Here is a 25,438-nt window from a genome sequence, read left to right as displayed (position 1 = left end):
TCTTTGGAGAAGGTTACTTGTTTACTTGTTACTGATGATCCACATTGACTCCTCTGTTTTCTCCACAATGCTGATCACTGTGAGATTTATTTTCTGCCTCCATTTCATCTTGTTGTCATCTGGTTGGCTGTTTTCAAACTGAAAATGTATAAAATCTGATTGGGATTAGGATTTATTTTAGAAATGACAGTCAGGAGGTTGGATGAAAGAGTTTGTTCATCTACTGGATAGTCTTTGTGACATGTGCGAGGAAACATCGGAGTGTTACACTTCACTTCTATCCCTCTCATAATTTTGTATCCTTTAAGTAGATTGCCTCTTAACCTTCAGCACTCCAGCGAAAACAATCCAAGTTTGTCCAATTTCTCGTTATAGCTGATACCCTCTAACTTAAGCAGAATCCTCTTCTACACCCCCTTCAAAGTCCCCACGTTTTTCTGTACTTTGCTGACCAGAACTGCACGTGAGTCCCTGCTGAAGGGTCTCGGCCCAAAACGCCAACTGTACTCTTTTCCATTGATGCTGCCTGGCCTGCTGAGCTCCTCCAGCATTTTGTGAGTGTTGCTGATATTCTAAAATGTGGCATAACCGAATCTTTATGCAGCCTTAACATGACTTCCCAACTTTTGTACTCATTACCCCAACCAATGAAGGCAAGTGTGGCCTGTACTTTCTTTATCACCCTCGCTACTTGTGTTGCCACTTCAAGGGAGCTAAGGACTTGCATCCCAACATCCCTCTCTACATCAGTGCTCCTAATGGTCCTGCTATTTACTACGTATATATTTTCCTCTTACATCTGACCTCACATTTCTCTGTCCAAATTTCTAACTGGTCTATACTCTGCTGAATTCTCCGACAATCTTCCTTACAATATGCCAAGCAACACACTTAAAAGTTGCTGGTGAATGCAGCAGGCCAATATGACAAATTTTTTTGTAATTTGCAATCTTTCTAATCAGCCTACCTACTCTTTCATCCAAACCATTTACAGTATATATATCACAAACTAAAGAGGTTCCAGCACTGATCCTTGCAGAACACCACAGACCTCTAGTCTGAATAACACTCCCCCACCACTACCCTCTGTCTTCTGTGGCCAAGCCATTTTGGAATCCAATCCTATCCAACATTGATTTTGCATTACTTCATCTTCTGGATCAAGCTGGCATGAGGGATCTTGTTGAAAGCCGTACTGAAGTTCATGTGTGCAATATTCACTCCCCTATCCTCATCAATCATCTTCAGCATCTTCTCAAAAATCCCAATCATGTTTGTAAGATATGAGATCCTAGCTCAAAGTCCTGTCTGAGAAGGCAACAACCTTTTACCTGGGGCCTCATTTATGGGTGCTTGTTGGTCAGAGTGGACTTGGTGGACTGCACGGCATGATTCTGCATTGTAGAGTCATAAAGCTCAGAAGCAGGCCCTTCAACCCATCATCTCCATGCTGACCCAATCTACACTAACCCAATTTGCCAGCAGTTGGTTTGCAGCCTTCTAAGCCTTGGTGATTTATGTACCTGTCCTGACACGTTTTAGATGCTGTGAGAGTACCTGCCTCCAAAATTTCCTCAGGCAGCAGGCTTCAGATATGATCTTCTCAATGGAAAAAAACTCACCCTCAAATCTCCTCTGAATTTCATATTCCCTATCCTAAACCTATGACCTCTGATTTTTGACACCCCTGTTCAGGGGAGAAGCCGCTTATCATGTATCTTATCAGTGCCCTTTATAATTTTGCATCAGGTCCTTTCTCAGCTTCGCCTTGTTTGAGGAAAACAATCCCAGCCCTTCTAATCTCTCCTCACAACTGAAATCTCCATCCCAATAAAAATCCTGATGAATGTCCTCTGCCCCATCTCCAGTGCAATCACACCCCTCCTGTAGTAGGGTGACCAGAACTCCAGCTGTGACATTTATAAGGTTACCTTAACCTCCATGCACTTACATTCTATGTCCCAGCTAATGAAGGCAAGATTTAATATCATGAAAAAAGTGGTAGCGATATTTTTTCATGCAATTTTAATATCAAAATATAAAGATGATTTACAAAACGGTGTCTAGAGATCCTTGTTTAAAGACTTGGGAATGACCTATGAAGGATCAGTTATGAGGCACCTGCTCCCCATGTGCTAATCCAATGTTATTACTAAGACTCAGAAAAGCTCCTATTTGTCCCAAAATAAAGAGGGTATTGCTAATATAGAAATAAATGTTTGACAGGAAGAGACTACATGATTTAGAAGTCCTGATTGTGTCTCTAACATGAAATGACACCCAACATTTCACTTTGAGGAAAATTCCTTGTGTAGGATATGTTCAGTAACTAACGCGTTAGTTACTGTTAGTTAATGTCTATTTTTAAGAAAAGTGTCCAAATTTCTGAATGGGCTGATTGTTGCAGATCAGCATCACAATGTGCTCAGTGCATAAATAATGTGGCAGCAGCTCCATAAAAAGTTATATATTTACAGTCCGACAGTGTGAACACTATTTGCGTGCAGAAGCCCAACCTGAATGTTTCTGAACAATTCCTTAATGTGTAATAGTCATCCTACCAGCAGTTTGTAATATATCATCCACCCTTTCCACTAATAAAACATTTCAGCAATTAGGAGGTAAACGTGCAACACTTATCAGGAAATAAAAGCAGCATTTTATCTATTATTGATCAGAACGAATGCAATTTGTAATAACTAACAGATTAATTCCTTGAAAAAGTACCTATATGAAATTTGTGCCAAATCAGAGGATCTGTACATTGGGATTGAGTAATCTTCTGCTACTTCTCCTCAAATCTGTTTGTTAACTCAAATTCAAGACAATATCACTTGCTCCTCAGTATGTGCTTGTTGTCGTATACAGGACAATCGGGTAAGTTAAGTTCCATGAATAATCTAATTTATTTGTTAAAGTCTTTTAAATCTAGCTACTGTTAGAACTCAATATCTGAGAATTATGGACTTAATCTACAATTCTCCCTCTGACAATATCCAGCCTTATTAATTGTACTTGAAACCTAGAAAAGACTAACTGATTCTAGAATCATTTAACTAATTAAACAGACACACTAGGAAAGGTCACAAAATCAGACTCTTCCCAGCGTCTCATAGTTCCCAAGTTCAAAAGTGACATCTTTTATCAGGGATTTAATGGTACAACTAACAACTAGCATACTCGGGCAGTACCTCCACCAGATCACCTTGGGTTTTACCTGCAGAGCAGCTGTTCCATTCTGCAAGGGCATGGGTGAGCAGATGACTGGTCTAATTCTTGCAATCCAGCCCTGAGCTAGTCACAGTATCCTGGGTGATCAGTGTAGGCAATTGCAAAGAGGTTTAGAACACAAATGTGGGAGAGGCCAAAACCAGCGGCCATTAATGCAAGGAAAGAATAAATCCAGCAGGGAACATTTTTACCCAGGGACTGGCAATGCCTCACAGAGTAGTTTGGTTGATACATTGAATGGGGGAGAAAGGAATAAGAGGAGATGAAGTGGATCTGAGGAGATGTGTCGGGCATAAATCAGCGACATAGACCAGTTTGGCCAAATCATCTGTTTCTGTGCTGTAGGATCTCTGTAAAACTATCAGCCAGAGCTAAGTTTGTTTCCTTGCTGACAGTTTCAGGTCTTTATTTTCCCCTGCATCTCCCCTATGCTAGATTTTCTCCACTCCACCTACACTTTCACTCCATTCCCATTGGCATGGCCTAGCTGCACATGTCCATCAGACTGAGGTGATGTGGTCAATCACTCGGGTCCCATCCAGGTCCACCATTTCCATGCACTCAATCTCTTCCAGGTTGTTGGGGCTCTTCCTTTCCGCTCGCTTCTTAGAAGGTGGCACGAAGGTCATTATCACAGGTAGAATGGCAAAGCAGTGGAGAAAGGTGAAAAGCGCTATTAGAAACAGACACCTGAATAGTGTGCAGATCAAATTAGAAGGCACGGAAGTAAGTGGGATAATACCGACCATGTAGCAAAAGTTGCTCTGCAAAATGGCCACTCCATGCAGTTCCAAAGCATTTTTAACCCACTTCGTCCTGGTTAGATCTTTACCCAAGACAAATGTAGATATGAATGGTGCACAGTTGTCGATGGTGTAGTTTATCCCATAAATTAAGCAAAGGACAGAAATACAGTCCAATTCCACTTCCCACAGAGTCATGAAGCCAATCACCCCAAACTCCACTGACGCTACAGTCAGAATGAGCCAGACATTCACCAAAGAGTTCGCCACCAGGAACGCAGTGAAGAAGAGAACAAACAGCGCACTGATGCACGAGTTCTGCAAGGGCGCTCCCACCGACGAAGCATATCGATCCATGTAGATAAAGGATGGGTTGAAAATCATGAACTTCACCTTGTACGTCAGAGAGAGCTTTCTCAGAGTCTCAAGTAGATCATAAATCTCTTCTCTGGTGTTTTCTGCAGTTTTGGCCACCAAATACATGCGGGACGCAACCACCTCCAGTTCACTGTTGGGTTTCCTGACTAATATGATATCATCCAGGAACTGACTGTACTGAGGAGTCTTTAGGAAGGAATTCCTCAGGGTTTCCAAGAAGTAGTTTTTGGACACTGCAGTGGTAACATTCAGTTTTTTAAGGTAAGTTAAATACGATTCAAACCATGATATTCGAACAAACCCTTCAGTTATTTCCAGCAAATCCTCCTGAACACTGGCATTCCAGTACTCTATTGGTTCATAGATATAAAATCCAATAACTGGACTGTAGCTGCTAAAATACCTCTGCTGGACAGTGCGATATGAGACAGTGCGAGACTCTGTAGCCACCACATTATTGAGGTCCAATCCTTCACTGACCTGCAGGTAGCCCATTAAGGCAAAAGAGATATAAATGAGATAAAACAGAATCACAAAAGGTTTGACATAAGTGTTTGTAATCCAGTCACAATAATACTGTTTCAAAAACCAAAGCAGGAAATGATTCTCATAGGTGCTCGTGTCACCCGGAGCTGTTGCCTCCTCGTTGAACTTGGTCATCATGATAAACCTGTACCAGGCAGGTTTACCTTGAAGATCATCTGGTTTTGGCACTTTCCTGCAAAAAATGCTGTGCTGGTAGTTATTTTCCAGGTAACCAGTGAAAACCAGATTAGAGCCGTAGAATGCCATCAGGTAGAGGTAGTTAAAAAGTACAGATATGCACGTGTTAACACAGAACTCCTTCACGGCTTCTATATTGGTGAAGGGGCTGGCGCCAATGCCAAAGGTTACCATGTACATAGCAGTGGTGAAGGTAATGGGCAGCATGGTATCGGCATACACAGTGGCAATCCTCTCCTTCACATGCTGGTCCTCCATGGTCTCCCTCCATGACGAGAGCATTTCAAACATGCTGTACAGTCCATGTCCTGAGGAAAGGCAGACAGAAAGGCTTCAATTAAAATCACAGACTCAAAGAGCTGAGGCAGTCCAGCAGACCGCTTCTTGCAGTTCAACACCCAATCTCCAGGTCCTTTCTCAAAGCTGGGTTTACTGTCATCTGCACAAGTGCGTGTGTGCACAGGTGCAATGAGAACCTTACTTGCAGCAGTTTTACAGGCACCTGGCATCAGATACACAATATTCATGAGAAAATACATAAATTATACAATTGTTTACAAGAAAGAACAGAAACAAAAGAATTCATTGTAGTGCAAAGTGGTCGTGGTATTGCTATACTGAGGTCATGGCGAGGGCAGTGCAGGTTGGTTCAGAACCTGAGTGGCTGAAATGAAGTAGTCACTCCAGAACCTGGTGATGTGGGATTTCAGGCCTCTGTATCTCCTGCCTGATGGTAGATCTGAGAAGATAGCATGACCCAGGTGGCGATGACAGTGCCTCATGTAGATACCAACAAGGGTGGGAATATGTCTGTCATGTATCAGACTGAGCACACTATTCTCTACAGCTTCTTACGCTACTGCACATCAAATCGCTGTACCAGACCATCATGCAATCAGTCTGGATACTTTCAAAGGAGCAGAATTAGGTCATTTGGCCCATTGAGTCTGCTCCGCCATTTCACCATGGCTGATCCATTTTCCTTCTCAAACCCATTCTCCCCATTCTCCTGCCTTCTCCCCTTAACCTTTCGTGCACTGACTTACCAAGAATATATCAACCTCTACCTTAAGTACACCCAATGACCTGGCTTCCACAGCTGCCAGTGGCAAGAAATTCAACAAATTCAACACAACTCACACAAAACTTGTCAGGCCAGGCAGCATCTATGGAAAAGAGTAAACAGTCAATGTTTTGAGCTGAGACCCTTCATCAGGGCTGCCCTCTGTCTGAAGAAATTCCTCCTCATCTCCATTCTAATTGGACATCCTTCTATTCTGAGTCTGTGCCCTGCAGTCTGAGACTCCCCCACTATAGGAAACATCCTCTCTACATCCACTCTATCTAGGCCTTTGAACATTCAATAGGTTTCAGTGAGAACCTCTTCATTCTTCTAAATTCCAGTGAGAAGAGGCTCAGAGCTATCAAATGCTTCTCATACGATACACCTTTCATTCTCACGAACTTATAAAGCCTCTGTATTACATCTTTGCTTTTATATTCTAGTCCTCTTGAAATGATTGCATTTGACTTCCTCACACCAACTCAACCTGCAAGTTATGCAGGACCTTAAGGAGTCCTGCATAAGGGCTCCCACAACTCTTTTCACGTCGGATTTTTGAATTTTCTTCCTGTTAAGAAAATAGTCCATGCTTTTATTCCTTCTACCAAAATGCATGGCCATATCCTTCCCAACACTGCATACCATTTGCAACTTCTTTGCCTATTCTCCTAATCTGTCTAAGACCTTCTGCAGCTTCTCTGCTTTCTCAACACTACCTGTTCCTCCTCCAACCTTCGTATCATCTGCAAACTTGTCCACAAAGCCAATTCCATCATCAAAGTCATCGATATACAACATAAAAAGAAGCAGTCCCAACACAAACCTCTGTGGAATACCACTAGTCACTGGCAGCCAAATAGAAAAGGCTCCCTTTATTCCCACTCTTTGCTTCCTGCCAATCAGCCAATCCTCTATCCCTCTTATCTTGTTAAGTAGCCATACGTGCAGCATATTGTCAAAGTCCTCCTGAAAATCCAACTACACAACATCTACCATTCTCCTTTGTCTATCCTGCTTGTTATTTCCTCAAAAAATTCCAACAGATTTGTCAGACATGATTTTCCCTTCCAGAAACCATGCTGACTTTGGCTTATTTTATCATGTGCCACCAAGTGCTCCAAAACCTCATTCTTAACAATTGACTCCAACATCTTCCCAACCACTGAGGGCAGGCTAACTGATCTATAATTTCCTTGCTGCTGCCTTCCTCCTTTCTTAAAGAGTGGAGTGACATTTGCAGTTTTCCCGTCCTCCAGAACCATGCCTCAAAAATCTAGTGATTCTTGAAAAATCATTACTAATACCTCCAAAATTCTCTTTAACCTCATCTTTCAGAACCCTGAGGTGTATTCCATCTGGTCCAGGTGACTTACCTACCTTCAGACCTTCCAGCTTCCCAAGCACATTCACCGTAGTAATAGCAACTGCACTCACTCCTCTCGAACTTCTGACATAATGCTACTGTCTTCTACAGTGAAGACCAAAAGCAAAATACTTTTTTCGGTTCATCCACTATTTCCTTGTCCCCCATTACTACCTCTCCAGTGTCATTTTCCACCAGTCCATTATCTACTCTCACCTCTCTTTTACACTTTATAGATCTGAAAAAAAAACTTTATGTATCCTCTTTGACATTAATGGCTAGTTTACCTTTGTATTCTATCTTTTCCCTCCTTATGGGTTTTTACTTGCTTTCTGTTGGTTTTTAAAAGCTTCCCAATCCTCTAACTTGAAAGATTTAAATCATTTATTATCAAAGTATATATGCAGCATAAGCCCCTGAGATTCATCTTCCCACAGACACCAACGAAATAAAGAAACAACACGTAAACTGTTCAAAGAAAACATATAACACACCATGCACCAAAAAAGAACAAATCGCACAAATGGCAAAAAATGGGCAAATAATGCATAGAATATTAAACATCAAACCACAGAATTCTTGAAACAGTCTAGGAATGTTCAGTTCAGTTCAACACTTTGTCCCCTTCATTGAATGCATGCTGTAGAGCCAGTCTTCCCTGCTCAAAATCGTGCAAAATAGCAATAAAAAAAGGAGTAACCTGAAACCAAAAGCATATGTAACACGAGCTGCAGAGTCCTCTAAAAACAAGTCCAATCCACAAACCGTGCCGATCAAACCTTGCCCAAGACCCAGGGCTTCGGCGCCCTCCTCCTGTAGCAGCGAGTCAGAAGGAGAGAGAAACTGGTCAAATGCAGGCAGACGGAGGATCAAAGATTCAGACAGTGCTGAACGCTCGCCTTCCACTCTCGTCCCCGTTGAGCTCAATCTTGCTCGATGCTTTAATCAGTGAGTTGGTCGAGAATTGGAGCCATTCATGGGTTCTCACTCCACCATTAGGCCGCACACTCCATTCTCAACCGCACTGTCAACCACCCGGAATTCCCTTGGAGACAGCAAAATGGTCCGATGGCTCAGTCGGCCCAAAAACACATCATCAAAATGTAAATTACAGGTTCCAGTAACACACAGATTAGTAATAGAAGTATATTTGAAAGAAGAAGGAGAAGTAGTAGTTCGTGAACTGCCTGCAGGATGTGGCCCTCAGTCACATTGGTCGCTGATGTCATCTCAGCACAGTATTTTTTTGCTATGTTATATGTTCTCTCTTTTGCTTTTAGGTTGTCTTTGATTTCCCTTGTCAGCCACAGTTGCATCATCCTGCCTTTAGAATACTTCTTCATCTATGGGATATATCTATCCTGCGCCTTCTGAATTGCTCCCAGAAACTTCAGCCATTGCTGTTCTACTGTCATCCATGCTTGTGTCCCTTCCCATCAGCTTTGGCCAGCAGCTCTTTCATGCCTACATAGTTCCCCTTACTTCACTGTAATACTGATCATCTGACTTTAGCTTCCCCATCTCAAATTGCAGGGTGAATTCCATCACTGTCTCCTAAGGGTTCTGTTACTTTAAGCTCCCTAACCAAATCTGGTTCATTACGCAACACCCATTCCAGAATAGCTGATCCCCTAATGGGCTCAACCACAAGTTGCTTTAAAGAGCAATCTTGTAGGATTCAGCACCAACTTGATTTTCACAATCTACCTGCATATTGAAATCCCCCATGACTATCATAACATTGCCCTTTTGACATGCATTTCTGTCTCCCATGTATTTTGTATCCCACATCCTGACTACTGTTGGGAGGCCTGTATATAACTCCCATCAGGGTCTTTTTACCCCTGCAGTTTCTTAATTCTACCCACACGGATTCTACATCTTCCAGTCCTATGTCACCTCTTTCAAATGATTTGACTTCATTTTGTACCAAAAGAGCCCTGCCATCCCTTCTGCCTACCTACCTGTCCTTGTGAAACAATGTTATTCTTGAATGTTAAGTTTTCAACCATTATCTTCTTTCAGCCATGACTCAGCAGACATCACACTTGCGATTCTCTAACTGTGCTACAAGATTATCTACCTTATTCTGTATATTGTATGCATTCAAATATAAAACCTTCAGTCCTTTGTTAGTCACCCTTTTCAATTTTGTCCCCATGTTACACTGCAACTCATCCCACTGACTGCAATTTTGCCCTTTTTGTCCTTCCTGACAATCTCAGTACACACTATATCAGCTTCTGTACCAACTGTCCCATCCTCAGCCCTATCACTCTGGTTCCCATACCCCTGCCAAGTTAGTGTAAACCCTCCCCAGCAGCTCTAGCAAACCTGCACGTAAGGATATTGGTTCCCCTCAGATTCAGGGGTAGCCCATCCCATTTGTACAGGTCATACCTTCTCCAGAAGAGATCCCACAGATCCAGAAATCTGAAATCCTGCCCCCTGCACCACTTCCCCAACCACACATTCATCTGCCAAATCCTACACTCACTGGCACGTGGTACAGGCAGCAATCTAGAGATGACTACCCTGGAGGTCCTGCTTTTCAGCTTTTCACCTAGATCCCTATATTCTCCCTTCAGGACCTCCTTCCATTTCCTAACTTATGTCATTGGTGCCAATATGTACCAAGACTTCTGGCTGCTCACCCTCCTCCTTTAGAATGCCATGGACTGACCCCTGGCACCTGGGAGGCGATATACAATCTATTGCGTCTACTCCTCTAACTATCACTACTGCACTCCTCTTCAGCCCCTTTCACAGGAGTCACAGCACCACATTCAATGCCAGACACCCGGTCACTGTGGCTCCTTCCTGGCAGGTCATCCCCGTCCACAGTATCCAAAGTGGTATATTTGTTATTGAGGGCAATGTCCACAGGGGTGCCCTGCACTGGCTACCCATTTCCTCTCTCTCTCCCGACATTCACCCAGGTAGCTGCATCATGCAACTTAAGGGTGCCGAGCACCCCAAGATCCCTCTGTTATTCCACACAGCTGAATATCCTGCCATTCAACGTATACTCTGTCTTCAAGTTCGATCTTCCAAAGTGTATCACTTCACAATATTCCAACTGAACTCCATCTGCCGCTTCATGTTCCAGCGTATAAGCTTGTTTTACACTGTCACCATATTTGTCAAGGTCCCCTCACTAGTGAGTACTGAAGCAAAGTACATTCCTCCACTTCCTCTGACTCCAGGCCCATGTTTCTTCTATCCTTGATCGGCCTTACACTCCTGTTCATCACATAAATATGGAACACCTTGATGTTTTCCTCAATCCTACTTGCCAAAATCTCCTCATGCCCCCTTCTAGTTCTCCTAATTTCATTCTTCAGCTCCTTCCTAGCTACCTTGTAACTCTCTAGAGCGGTGGTTCCCAACCTTTTTTATGCCATGGAGCCTTACCATTAACCAAGAGGTCCGTGGATCCCAGGTTGGGAGCCCCTGTTCTAGAGATCTGTCTGATCCTTGCTTCTAAAACCTTAAATATGCTTCTTTCTTCCTCTTGACTAGACGTTCCACATCTCTTGTCAACCACCCAACCATCCTTTCTCTGTTTCAAATGGACAGACCTATCCGGACCCCACGGAGGTGCTCCTTCAACAATGTCCACATTTCCTTTGTGCATTTCCCTGAGTACATCTTTTCCCAGTTTACACTCCCACGTTCCTGCTTAATAGCATCATAATTTGCTATCTCTACTCGGCAATAACCTGCTTACAGATGCCCAGTTTGGGTTCCATCAAGACCACCTCATCACCTTCTTGGTCTAAACATGGACCAAAGAGCTAATTACCAGAGGTGAGGTGAGTGATAGCCATCGACATCAAGGCAGCATTTGATCCAGTATGGCATCAAGGTGCCCTAGCTAAAATGGAGTCAATGGGAATTAGGGGGAAACCTTCTGCTGGTTGGAATCATACCTGACACAAAGGAAGATGTAAACACAAAATAATCTGCAGATGCTGGGAAGATGGTTGTGGTGGTTGGAGGTCAATCATCTCATCCTCAGGACATCACTGCAGGAGTTCTTCAGGGAAGTGTCCTAGGACCAACCATCTTCAGCTGCTTCATCAATGACCCTTCCATCATAAGGTCAGAAGTGGAGATGTTTGCAGATGACTGCACAATGTTCTGCGCCATTCGTGACTCCTCAGATAGTGAAGCAGTTCATACGCAAATGCAACAGGACCCGGACAATATCCAGGCTTGGGCTGGCACGTGGCAAGTAACATTTGAGACAAGCAAGTGTCAGGCAATGACCATCTCCAACAAGAGCGGCTCTAACTATCATCACAACATTCAGTGGCTCCGCTACTATCAACATCCTGGGGGGTCACCATTGACAGGAAGCTGACTGATCTAGCCATATAAACACTGTGGCTACCAGAGCAGATCAAAGGCTAGGAATCCAGTGGCGTGTAACTCACCTCCTGACTCCCCAAAACCTGTCCACCATCTACAAGTCAGGAGTGTAATGGAATACTCGCCACTGGCCTGGATGAGTGCAGCTCTATCAACACTCAAGGAGCTTGACACCGTCCAGTATGAGGCAGCCCACTTGATTGGTACCCTTTCCACAAGCATCCAATCCCTCCACCATCGATGAACAGTTGCAGCAGTGTGTACTATCCACAAGATCCACTGCAACAACACACCAAAGTTCCTAAGGCAGCACCTTCCAGACCCACGACCACCACTATCTAGAGGGGCGAGAGCAGCAGATACCTGGGAACACCAACACTTTGAAATTCCCCTCCAAGTCACTCATCATCCTGACTTGGAAACATATTGCCATTCTTTCATTGTCACTGGGTCAAAATCATGGAATTCCCTCCCTAACAGCACTGTGGGTGTCCCTACACCTCAGGGACTGTAGCAGTTCAAGAAGGCAGCTCATCACCCCTTTCTCAAGGGCAACTAGGGATGGGCTTAGCTAGTGATGCCCACACCCCATAAATGAATAAATTTTAAAAATTGAATACTTACCCATAAGGTTTGCTCCTATCCCTGTCCAAAGCTACGGTAAAGATGAGAAGCTGTGGTCAGTGTCTCCAAAATGCTCACCCACTGAGAGATCCATCACCTGACCAGGTTCACTGCCTAACACCGGACAAATTCCGCCTCATCTAAACTTTTTGTACCAAGGAGGTACCAATCAATATGAGGGAAGTTAAGGTAACCCATGACAAAAACCTTGTTTTTTCTGCATCTTTCCAAAATCTGCCTCTTGATCTGTTCCTCAGCGTTGCTGTTGCTATTGGGGATGAAGGTGTCTATAGAGTACTCCGAATAGACTGATCACTTCCTTCCTGTTTCTGACTTCCACCCACACTAACTCAGTAGACAATCCCTCCATAACGTCCTCCCTTTCTGCAGCTTTGATACTATCGCTGATTAGCAATGACACTCCCCCACCTCTTTTATCCTCCTCCCAGTCCCTTTTGAAACCCCAGAACATCCAGCAGCCATCCCTGCCCTTGTGACAACCAACTATCTGTAATGGCCACAACATTGTAGTTCCACATACTGACCCATGCTCTACACCTTGTTTCTGATACTTCTAACATTAAAATAGGGACACTTCAACCCACCCAACTGACTGCAATTTTGCCCTGTCCACTGCCTGTCCTCCCTCACAGTGTCTCTACATGCTGCATCTACCTTTTTAGAATCAGAATCAGGTTTAATATCACCGGTATATGTCATGAAATTTGCTAGCTTTATGGCAGCAGTATAATGAAATACATGATAAATAAACATAGAAAAAAACTGAGATACCAGGTGTCCCCCGCTTTTCAAACGTTTGCTTTACGAAACCTCGCTGTTACGAAAGACCTACATTAGTTACCTGTTTTCGCTAACAGAAGGTGTTTTCACTGTTATGAAAAAAGGCAGCGCGCGATAAAAGGCAGCGCGCGATAAAAGGCAGCACGTGAAAAAAGCAGCGCGCACCCCAAGCAGCCAAGCTCCTCCCCCGGAACTGCATTCTAGCCGGCATTGCTTAAGTACGTGCCTATGAGCAGCCGTTAGCAAGATGAGTTCTACGGTATCAGAAAAGCCTAAATGAGCTCGTAAGGGTGTTACACTTAGTGTAAATTATTAAGCGTTTCGACGGTGGTGAACGAAGTAAGGACAAAGTGAGTTTGGCTTGTGGAAGTTGACAAAGATGATATTGAAGAGGTTTTGGCATCCCATGACCAAGAACTGATAGATGAAGAGCTGATGCAATTGGAAGAAGAAAGGATAACAATTGAAACCGAATGCAGTAGGGAACGGACCGAAAGTGAAGTCGTCCAGGAACTGAACGTGAAGCAACTGCATGAGATTTTCACAGCAATTATTGCAGAAAAGTATGACTTTAATTTTGAAAGGGTATGTTGGTTTAGGGTATATTTGCAAGATGGTTTGAATGTTTACAAAGAACTATATAATAGAAAAATGCGCGAGGCTAAGCAGTCAAGCATACTGTCGTTTTTCAAGCCTTCCACATCAGCCACTGCAGACGATGAACATCGAGGCAGGCAGACATAGAAGAAGATGACCTGCCTGCCCTGATGGAAACAGACGACAATGAGATGACACCCTGGTGTCCCACCACCCCAACCCCCGGGCCACGGACCGATACATTGCTGTGGAGAATGCAGCGGTAGCCGGGACGCACCCAGCACATCTTTAAGAAAAAAGCCGAAATAAACATGCTAATTAATTACGTGCCGAGCGGCACCTAATTAATTAGCTTGTTTATTTCGGCTTTTTTCTTAAAGATGTGCTGGGTGTGTCCCGGCTACCGCTGCATTCTCTGCAGATCGGTATCGGTCTGTGGCCTGGAGGTTGGGGACCACTGCACCACCCCAACCTCCGATGATGCAGCCTAACACACCATCATCAGTGTGCTCAGCGCTGTCTTCCCAATTCCGGTAAGTGATACTACACTGTACATACATTACTTCTACTTTATATAGGCTGTGTATTTTTATGTGTTATTTGGTATGATTTGGTAGGTTATTTTTGGGTCTGTGAACGCTCACAAAATTTTCCCATATAAATAAATGGTAATTGCTTCTTTGCTTTACGACATTCCGGCTTACGAACCGTTTCATAGGAACGCTCTACCTTCGGATGGCGGGGGAAACTTTGTATAATAGGCATGCGTGTGTGTATGTCTATTAAATAGTTATGTTAAAATAAGCAGTGCCAAAGAACAGAAATAAAAAAAAGTAGTGAGGTACTGTTTATAGGTACAATGTCTATTAGGAAATCAGATGGCAGAGGGGAAGCAGCTGTTCCTGAATTGCTGAGTGTGTGCCTTCAGGCTTCTGAACCTCCTACCCAATGGTATGGAGAAGAGAGCATGCCCTGGGTGGTAGGGTGCATAATGATAGACACCACCTTCATGAGGCACCGCTCCTTGAAGATGTCTTGGATTCTATGGAGGATAGTACTCATGATGGAGCTGATTAATTTTACAAGTGTCTGCAACTTATCTTGATCATGTGCAGTAGCCTCCCCCCATATGAAACAGTAATGCAGCCAGTCAGAATGCTCCCCACAATATATTTGTAGAGGTTTACAAGTGTTTTAGTTGACAACCCAAATCTCCTCAAACTCCTAATGAAATATAGCTGCTGTCTTGCCCTCTTTATAGCTGCATCGATATGTTGCCTCCAGGTTAGTTCCTCAGAGATCTTGACGCCCAGGAACTTGAAATTGCTCACTCTCTCCACCTCTGATCACTCTATGAGGATTAGTTTGTGTTCCCTCGTCTTATCCTTTCTGAAGTCCACAATCAGCTCTTTCATCGCACTGACGTTGAATGCCAAGTTGTTGCTGCGACACCACTCAACTAACTGGTATATCTCACCCTTTCATCACCATCTAAAATTCTGCCAATGATAGTTGTGTAATGCCCTGGTTAAGATTTTACTGCTAATAGTGTAGGGTATTTCATTTAATGGTTTTCTGTAGAAGCAGTGTGTTTTGACGGTAGTGTTCGGGTTACCGTCAAAGATAAGGGGTTGTGATGTTAACACAAGGAATTCTGCAGATGCTGGAAATTCAAGCAACACACATCAAAGTTGCTGGTGAACGCAGCAGGCCAGGCAGCATCTCTAGGAAGAGGTGTAATCGATGTTTCAGGCCGAGACCCTTCGTCAGGACTAACTGAAGGAAGAGCTAGTAAGAGATTTGAAAGTGGGAGGGGGAGGGGGAGATCCAAAATGATAGGAGAAGACAGGAGGGGGAGGGATGGAGCCAAGAGCTGGACAGTTGATTGGCAAAGGGGATATGAGAGGATCATGGGACAGGAGGCCCAGGGAGAAAGACAAGAGGGGGAAAAACCCAGAGGATGGGCAAGGGGTATAGTCAGAGGGAGAAAAAGGAGAGAGAGAGAAATGGGTAGCCTCCAACCTGATGGCATGAACATTGACTTCTCTAACTTCTGCTAATGCCCCACCTCTCCCTTGTACCCCATCCGTTATTTATTTACATACACACATTCTTTCTCTCTTTCTCCTTTTTCTCCCTCTGTCCCTCTCACTATAGCCCTTGCCCATCCTCTGGGTTTTCCCCCCCTCCCCCTTTTCCTTCTCCCTGGGCCTCCTGTCCCATGATCCTCTCATATCCCTTTTGCCAATCACCTGTCCAGCTCTTGGCTCCATCCCTCCCCCTCCTGTCTTCTCCTATCATTTTGGATCTCCCCCTCCCCCTTCCACTTTCAAATCTCTTACTAGCTCTTCCTTCAGTTAGTCCTGACGAAGGGTCTCGGCCTGAAACGTCGACTGTACCTCTTCCTAGAGATGCTGCCTGGCCTGCTGCGTTCACCAGCAACTTTGATGTGGGTTGTGATGTTCATGCTTAGGAATGTCGTGTCATCCAATCAGGATGGTGGAATTGGGAGAAGGTTCTGGAGAACGCTGGGTGGAGAGGTTTTTGTGATGGACACTGAGGCAGGTTGAGGTCTTTTTTGGCGGGAGATGGAAAGAGAAGAAGTTTGAGAGAACCAGGCATAGGATTCGATCCAACGGGAATGTGCAATTCAATGGAGTCCAAGAGGGGAAATCCTACTGTGATTGGTGTACAAGAGTTGGCACAGTGAGTACACTGGACACATCAGCTTTTGGAAGGTTCGACTCCAACTTGTGCACAGCACATCTGACTGTTTTAGTTATGATGGGCCCTTTGTTTTTATTCTTTCTTCTTTAATAATGGTTTGGGTAAGTTAACATTCATAAATATGCTTTCTTTATAATTGTATACAGTTTACAATCTGTTATTTCTTGTTGACAGGCAATTGCATGAGGGCAGTAGTTACACAGTATTCACACAGATTTGAGTTTGGGTGGGTGAAACATCCCAACTTCCTGGTTTTGGTGGGACCCAAGTCATATCGACCCTAAACATATGGAGTCTGAGAAAAGGTGGTTTTCTCACCACTGAGTCTGGTGGCTTTAGCAAGGGGTTAATAAGCCACATCTCTAAAGATTACCCCGGTAAAAAGGGGTTTCATTGTGGGGGCTCATCTGGGATTGGATTCGCTGAATACTGTGTAATTGCTCTAAGAATTGATTAAGTGGTTTGTGTGCTTAAGCCTGTGTTAAACTATTGACCAGGAAAGTGATTAAGATACATGAGTATGGACGCTGCAGGGATTAAGCATTTGTGCTATTCAAAGAGATTACTCGTAACTAAGGCTTATGTTCTGAGCAGGGTGGATATCTGCAGCCCAGATGAATTGTTGATAATAGTTTGAAGTTTGGTTCCAGTATTAGGGGAAGTTGCAATCATGGTCCAGCAGTTTATCAAAACAGCGGGCAAAGATTTTGTTTTAGTTCAGACTAGCAAGGACGTGACAGGAGTGGACCTGCCTGTTACGATTGGGGTACCTGGAGAGACGGGGCTATGGACCATCCATACTTTCAGAGAAGAAGGGAGTGTCAGCGAGGGTGCCATATTGGATGTCGAGTCTCCCGTAGCTAAGGGGGAGACTTTAAAAGACAGGTTTCCCTCATTTCTGCAGAGCAAGGGGAAGGAGTGGTCTGATGTGGAAGGTCTAATGAGTCCTTCAGCGAGGAGTGAAAGTTCTGAGTTGGTGGCCCTTACGTCCCTGGAGGATAAATGGCAAAGTGCACTGGCTGAGGGTCAAGGTTATCGCAAGCTGAGGATGTTCTCGGGAGTGAAGCCCACCCCTGATGGGGAGGAGGATTATGAGACGTGGGTGGAGCAGACACCTCAGTTGCTGGATAAGTGGCAGTGCTCTGATCACGTGAAAAGACACTGACTAGTAGAGAGTCTTAAAAGGTCCGGCTGCTGAGGTGGTGAGGTCCTTGAAGGCAAAGAACCCATTTGCCACTTCCGTGGGCTACGTGCAAGCATTAGAAAGCATTTTTGGCATGACGGGAAGCCCAATGGAGCTTATGACGGGGTTGAGGAGCATGTTTCAGGAGAAAAGGGAGGAACTTTCTGTCTACATTTTTCAGCTAGAGAGACAGTTTATGGTGCAAAGGGGCCATTCATCTGTCTGATGTGAACCAATTAAGGATTGACCAAGTGGTGAAGGCTGCTCCCCTTGCTGAGTATCTAGACGCATTAGAGAGCACTTTTGGTACGACAGGGAGCCCACTGGAGCTCATGCGGAGGGAGGTTCAAAACATGCGTTGGGAGAAGGGGGAGAAGCTTTCCGTGTACATTTTTTGGCTAGAGAGACAGCTAAATTGTTTGCGGTGCCAGGGGGTCATTCAGGCGGCTGAGGTGGATCAGTTAAGGATGGACCTTAACTGCCCAGCCCCTGGACATGATTGCCTGGGGTCTCCGACAGTCCCGTAAAACACGCCCCCCTCCCTCATTTGTTCAGCTGGTCAGAGAGGTGCAGGAGGAGGAGAATGCATCAGGGGCATGAGAGGACTCCATCAGCAGGGCACAGTCTTCGGTAGTAGCCCCTTGTGGTGAAGTGCCCGGGACCAGCCCAACCCGGGGAATGGTAAAGGAGATGGTGGTAGAGCTGAGAACTGAGATGTCCTGGGTGTTAACAGCGGGTGTATGATAGGACTGGTAGAGAGCCCCTCCCCCCAAGGAGACGGACTACGCAGAGGGCTGTGGGTGGCCAGGGTTCCGCGTGAGGAGGGGTGGCCGGTAGCGTCTGCTATAACCGTGGGGAAGAGGGACACTTCCGGTGGGAAATGTGAAGGATAGGAAGCCCCTCAGAGAGTGAGCCCCCAGGTACCTAAGCAGAGAGAGGTGTTGGGAAACTTAGAGGAGACCCAGTGAGGGAACAGCCTGGTGTCTCTGGGGGAACACATTTCCAGCAATGTACCAAGGAACTCCCGAAAGCAAAAGACCCTATTCCTGAAGGCTTAGTGGGACCATGTTCCAGTGTGTCACTATGAATAGAGGGTATTTACGCTAAAGCCATACTTGACACCGAGTCGCAGGTCACATTATGGCACCGTTCATTTTACGACCAGTATCTGAAGCATTTACCTTTGACACCATTCAGTGCACTATTGATTTGGAGTCTCAGTGCTGGTAATTATCCATACGACGGTTACTTGTCAGTGAAACTGGGGTTCTCGGAAGCCGATGTGGGAGCGTCTGAGCTTCTTGATACAGTGGTGCTGGTTTGTCCGGACCCTGTTGAGAAGAGCGACGTTTCAATTCTGGTGGGGACCAACACCCCTCTTGTGAGGAGGCTCATGGGGGCCTGCAAGGAGAGGGCTGGTGAGAGCTTTCTGGGAACATAGTCTGTGCACCCGGTGTTTCGAGCTGCTTTTGAGGAAGTGAGTGGCAGCATTGTGCTGGATACCGAATTTAAACGAGGGACTGTGTGGTTCACCCAGTCGAAGCCGATGGTGATACGTCCCAGGGAAGTAACGAGAGTAATGGGGACCCTCAAATTTCCTGGAGTGTCTGAGGGCAAAGCCCTCTTAGTTGACGCTCTGGACGACCACGGGAGGGCGTCGGGGTTTCCTGCTGGGGTACTGGTGAGGCCCGAATTGCAGAATCCCTCGGTTGTACAGGCGAGCAGGATGGCAGTGATTGTCAGGCACACTACGAAGAGGGGGGTCACCTTCAAGCCGGGGATTTGTTCCCGGTGACGGTAATGTCTAGTGTCCCCGTGAGGTACGCTGGGGAGAAACTATTGGGAAAGTTGACGGCTGAGTCATTCAACTTCGGGAACTCCCCGGTGCTGCCGGGTTGGAAAAGGAGGCTAGTAGAGAAGATGTTGAAGCTGGAAGGTGTCTTTTCCATTGGCGAGGTTGATGTGGGTTGTCCCAAGAGCACTCGTCACACTATCCAGGTGACCGAGGACACCCCATTTAGAGAGAGGTTGCGGCGACTGGCCCCTGCAGACGTGGAAGATATGCGGCAGCACTTGTGCAAGTTGAAGGAAGCTGGGATCATCACTGAGTCCCAAAACCCCGATGCATCCCCAGTAGTAGTGGCCCGGAAGAAGAACGGGAAGGTACGCATGTGTGTGGACTATAGGACTCTGAACAGGCCCACCGTCCCTGACCAGTATACGGTCCTGAGGATTGAAGACGCGCTGGCCTGTCTGAGTGGTGTGAAGTGGTTCAGTGTGCTGGATTTGAGGAGTGGATATTACCAGATCCCTATGAGTGAGGCCGACAAAGAGAAAATGGCCTGGGATTCTTCCAGTTTGAAAGGATGCCCCAAGGCATATCAGGAGCCCCTGCAACCTTCCAGCAGGTCATGGAGAAGACGCTGGTGGATATGAACTTGCTTGAGGTGTTGGTGTATTTGGATGACTTCATAGTATTTAGATCCACCTTGGAAGAACATGAAGTGAGGCTGCTGAAGGTGCTCAGCCACCTGAAAGCTAAAGGGTTAAAACTTTCCCTGGACAGGTGCCAGTTCTGCCAAATGTTTGTTAGCTATGTCCGACATATAATCTCACGGAATGGAGTAGCTACAGACCCGTCTAAGATAGAAGCGGTGATCACTTGGCCAAGGCCCCAGACTGTGAGCGCTCTGTGCTCGTTCCTCAGGTTTTGTGGTTATTATCGGAGAATAATACGCCAAAGTGAGTCACCCCTTGAATCAGCTTCTGTGTGGTTACCCTCCCTTGGGGAAGAAAGGGAGGAGGGAAAAGGACAGGAGGGTGGAGAATATCTAAACCCGTCGGAGCCCTTTGGACAGGGGTGGGATGTAGAATGTGAGGAGGCTTTTCAGTTGCTGAAGGAGCTGCCGACCCAGGCACCGGTGCTGGATTTGCGGAACCACAGTTGCCATATGTACTGCACACAGATGCCAGCCGAGAGGGATTAGGGGGCGTCCTCTATCAGGATTAGGGCACTGGGTTGAGGCCTGTGGCGTTTATCAGCCGGAGTCTGTCGCCCTCCAAGAAAAACTATCCCACACACAAGTTGGAATTCCTGGCGTTGAAATGGGCGGTGGTGGATAAGCTGAGTGACTATCTCCATGGGGCCAAGTTTGAGGTGAGGATGGACAACATCCCCCTAACTTATATCTTGACCTCGGAGAAACTGGATGCAACAGGCCATCGGTGGTTGGCAGCGTTGTCAGCCTGAAGTACCGGCCGGGGAGCCGGAACACTGATGCAGATGCCTTGTCCCGACGGGTGCATGAGGGACTGGACAGGGACGAGGAGTGGGAGGGCATTCCTGCCCCTGAGGTGAAGGCCATGTGTCAGTTTGCCATCACCGTGAAGGCAGAGGGAAAGGAGAGGCAGGATCGAGCAGTGGATCAATTGGGAGCTTCTGATGACGCCATACCCCCAAGATTACTGTAACCTGACTGCTCTGAAGACAAACCAGCTGCCGGAATTGAGTTCTGGGGAAGTGGCAGCTGCTCAGCGAGATGATCCGGGCATTGGCACTATTTGGTCCGTGGTTGAAAAGGGAGACATGGCTCAGGTGGAGAAGACGAAACACACTGAAAGAATGGCCTCGGTTGGAGTTGAAGAACCAGATCCTATACCGGGTCACGTCACCCCCGGACCGACCTCGGCGTTGCCAGCTGGTTTGCCCGAGAAGTATCGGAGGATTGCGTTGAAGTCACTTCATGATGATTCTGGACATTTGGGGATGGAAAAGACCCATGGCTTGCTCAGAGACCAGTTTTACCAGCCCCGAATGAAGTCGGAGGTTGAAGAATACTGCAAGTCGTGCATTCGCTGCATGCGGCGGAAGACACTACCTACGCGGGCAGCTCCTTTGTCCCACTTGCAGAGTGTGAGGCCCCTGGACCTGGTGAGTATGGATTTCCTGTCAATTGAACCCGATACCAGCAACACGACAAATGTCTTAGTCATCACAGACCACTACACCAGATATGCTCAGGCTTTTCCTACCAAGGATCAGAGGGCGACGACGGTGGCAAAAGTGTTATGGGAGAAGTATTTCATTTATTATGGCCTTCCAAGGCAGATACATAGTGACCAGGGACGGGACTTCAGGAACAGACTCATCCATGAGTTACTGGTCATGCTTGGAGTTGAGAAGTCAAGGACCACGCCCTATCACCCACAGGGCGATCCCCAGCCAGAGGGGTTTAATCGGACCTTGTTAGACATGCTCGGGACCCTGGAGATCAGCAAGGAGAGTAGGTGGAGTCAACATATTGGGCATCTGGTTCACTGTTACAACTGTACATGAAATAAAGCTACTGGGTACTCGCCATACTATATGGTGTTTGGGCGCGAGGTGAGGTTGTCCATTGACCTTTGTTTTGGGACTGACGAGGGTGACTTACCACCGAAGATTTATCCGAAATATGTGTCTGATATGAGGAGAGAGCTGAAAAGGGCTTATGAATTGGCTGGGGTCGTGGCTGCCAAGCAGAATCGAGGATATAAGAGGAGGTATGGTCAAAAAGTGAAGTTCTCCCAACTTCTGCCAGGAGACTGAGTCCTCATAAGGAATTTGGGGCTACCTGGAAAGCACAAGTTGGCTGCCCGCTGGGCGGCCACACCCTCTGTGGTGGAGAGTCAGATGCCAAACCTACCAGTTTTCCAGGTGAAACCAGAGGAGGGGAATGGACCTGTCAAGATTCTCCATTGGAACCACTGTTGCCCCGGGACAAGAGGTACAGGTAGACCCAGAGCCCGACTTGGAGCCTACACCTAGTAAGTGGACTCTGCGAAAACGCGGGGCGACTGCAGGACCCACAGCAGGAGAGGCTGGGCCGGGCCTGCCCACGAGAGGAATACTGATTCGGAGGTTGATGATCTGGATGTGCGGTACAAGCTGCCTTTCGCTAACTCTCCATTGATTGAGGAAGAGGCTCCTGGCCCTTCTCGGCAGCCTGGGTTACAGCAGGACCCTGAAGGAGAGGAAGCGGGGCCTGGACACGGGACAGAGAGCTCCGAGTTGCAGGGGAACACGAGTGATAGATCGGGAGAGGACTCAAGTAGACCCAAAGTATCCCCAGTAGCGTCTGAGCCTGAAGGGTTAGGTGAGGAGGTACGGAGGTCTCAGAGAATTAGGAGACCACCAGATAGGTTGGCATATGTAGCGCCTGGGGAACAGGACGTGATCTCCTCTGTTTTGGGGAGCTATGTCACTGCCTTTTGCACCTGGATTGGGCTTTGTGTTTTGTAGGAAGGGTTGGTGAACTATCTCAACATCGTGACGACATGACTAAATTTGATGGAGGCAGAGTGTAACGCGCTGTAAGGATTCACTGCTAATGTAATGGCTTCTTTGTAATGTTTCACTGCTGAGGATAATGTAATGGCTTCTCTGTAATGTTCACTGCTGAGGATAATATAATGGCTTCTCTGTAATGTTCACTGCTGAGGTAACGGTTTGTCTGTAGCAGCAACGTTTGGGTTACGGCTGGAGATAGCAGGACAGTAGTGTGCATGTTAGCCAGTCGGGGATTGTTGCTCTGTCTTGTGAATCTGGAAGGATGTTTTTCGCGTGAAGGATGTCGAGGAGAGATGAAGAGGGAAAACGCGTGTGGAGAGAGCTGGTAGACCACCAGACAGAGTGGACTGGGATCTGAGGGCCCAAGGTCGGCGATGCTCGGAGGAGACCGATGGTGGAAGAATGACGACTGAATGAGCTCCAACGTGAACTTTTGACTTTTCCTTGAATTGGGCCCTTTTTTTATTTTCATTACTAACCCTATATTCAGATTAAGATTCATAAAGTTCAATCATTTAATTGCATATGGTGTACTGTCTTATATTTTGCGTTGTGGGCTTGTAACTGGGCGGTACATTACACTGCATCCACAGAAATGTGATTTCTCAGTTTGGTGGGGCCAAAGGCTGTTGTCCCCTGGATGAACACGAGCTGGGCAAGCCTGAGGGTTACAATTGTGGGGGCTCATCTGGGATACTTGATGCAATTGCTTTAAGCCTCCCAATGCCCCGTAAGACACCACCCCCTCATTTGTTGAGCTGATCAGAGAAGTAAGAGAGGAGGAAAACGTGATGGAGGTACAGGAAGCCTCCGTTAGCAGGGCCCAGTCCTCGGTAGTAGCCTCTGTTGCTGAAGAAACCCCTGAAGTTACACAGGAGGGGTTTTACAGGATTTTGTGAAAGATTTTAGAGCTGAGGTATCTCGGTTGATATCAGTTGATGCTGAAGGAGCTGCTGACTAAAGCATCTGTGTGGGCCTTTGCAAACCCCCAATTGTCATATGTACTGCATACAGATGCCAGCCAAGAGGGCTTAGCGGGTGTTCTATATCAGGATCAGGGTACAGGGTTGAGACCTGTCACTTTAGTCAGCCAGAGTCTGTCACCCTCTGAGTGAAACTACCCCATGCACAAATTGGAGTTCCTGGCATTGAAATGGGCTGTGGTGGATAAGCTAAATGACTATCTATATGGTGCCAAATTTCAGGGGAGGACAGACAACAACCCATTAACTTGTACCCTGACCTTGGAGAAATTGTATGCCACAGGGCCATCGCTGATTGGCGGCATTGTCTGCCTGTGACTTCAGCCTGGGGTACCGTCCAGGGAACAGTGATGCCGATGCATGGTCCCAACGTGTGCATGAAGGGCTGGAAATGGACAGAGAGTGGGAAGTTCCCAGTTGGTTTTACCTGAGTAGTATGGGAGGATTGTGTTGAAGTCACTTCATGATGACTCAGGACATTCGGGGTTTGACGAGACCTCTAGATTGGTCCAAGATTGGTTCTACCGACCCTGAATGAAGCCTGAGGATGAAGAGTACTGCAAGTCATGCATTTGATGTTTTCGGAGGAAGACACTGCCTACAAGGGTCGCTCCCGTATCCCATTTGCAGAGTGTGGGGCCACTTGATCTGGTATGTATGGATTTCCTCTCCATACAGCCTGATTCCAGCAACACTGCAAATGTCTTGGTTATTACTGATCACCACACCAGATGTGCTCAAGCCTTCCCTACAAAGGGTCAGGGGGTGCTCACCATGGCCAAAGTGTTACGGGAAAAGTATTTGTTCATTATGGCCTTCCAAGATGGATACACAGCTATCAGGGAAGGGATTTTGAAAGTAGGGTCATACATGAGTTACTGGGCATGCTTGGAGTCAAGATGTCGAGGACTACGCCTTATCACACTCAGGGTGATCCTCAGTCTTAGAGGTTCAACCGGACATAGCTGGAAAAGCTCCAATCACTGGAGATCAGCAAGAAGAACAGATGGAGTCAGCATATTGGGCATCTGGTCCACTGCTACAACTGTACACAGAATGAAGCCATACTAAGCGAGACTGCCTATTGACTTCTGTTTTGAGACTGGTGGGGAAGACTTGGCACAGATGACCAATCTTAAGTATGTGTCTGACATGAGGAAGGAATTACAAAGGGCTTATGAACTAGCAGAGGTCTCTGCTACCAAGCAGAATCAAGGAAACAAGAGGCGGTACGATCAAAAGATTAGGTTCTCCCAAATAATGCCTGCAGACAGAGCTCTAATAAGGAAGCATAAGTTGGCTAACCACTGGGTGGTTAG

At 46.3% G+C, this 25,438-nt stretch overlaps 1 protein-coding gene across 3 annotated transcripts in view; it reads right to left on the bottom strand.

The window, feature by feature from the left end:
• Window positions 1-1,315: 1,315 nt before the first annotated feature.
• ptchd1 (patched domain containing 1) overlaps window positions 1,316-25,438 on the bottom strand; it is a 112,340-nt gene continuing 88,217 nt past the window's right edge. For all 3 annotated transcript variants that reach the window (XM_063051202.1, XM_063051203.1, XM_063051204.1), the window contains exon 3: window positions 1,316-5,383. In XM_063051202.1, the coding sequence (XP_062907272.1) occupies window positions 3,732-5,383 (1,652 nt within the window). In that variant the 3' untranslated portion in view covers window positions 1,316-3,731. The remainder of the gene's footprint in view (window positions 5,384-25,438) is intronic.

Source organism: Mobula hypostoma, chromosome 6 (genome assembly GCF_963921235.1).
Source record: "Mobula hypostoma chromosome 6, sMobHyp1.1, whole genome shotgun sequence".
Lineage (NCBI taxonomy): Eukaryota > Metazoa > Chordata > Chondrichthyes > Myliobatiformes > Myliobatidae > Mobula > Mobula hypostoma.
The sequence above is the reverse complement of the archived record's forward strand: the minus strand, read 5'-3'. Positions and strand labels throughout refer to the sequence as shown.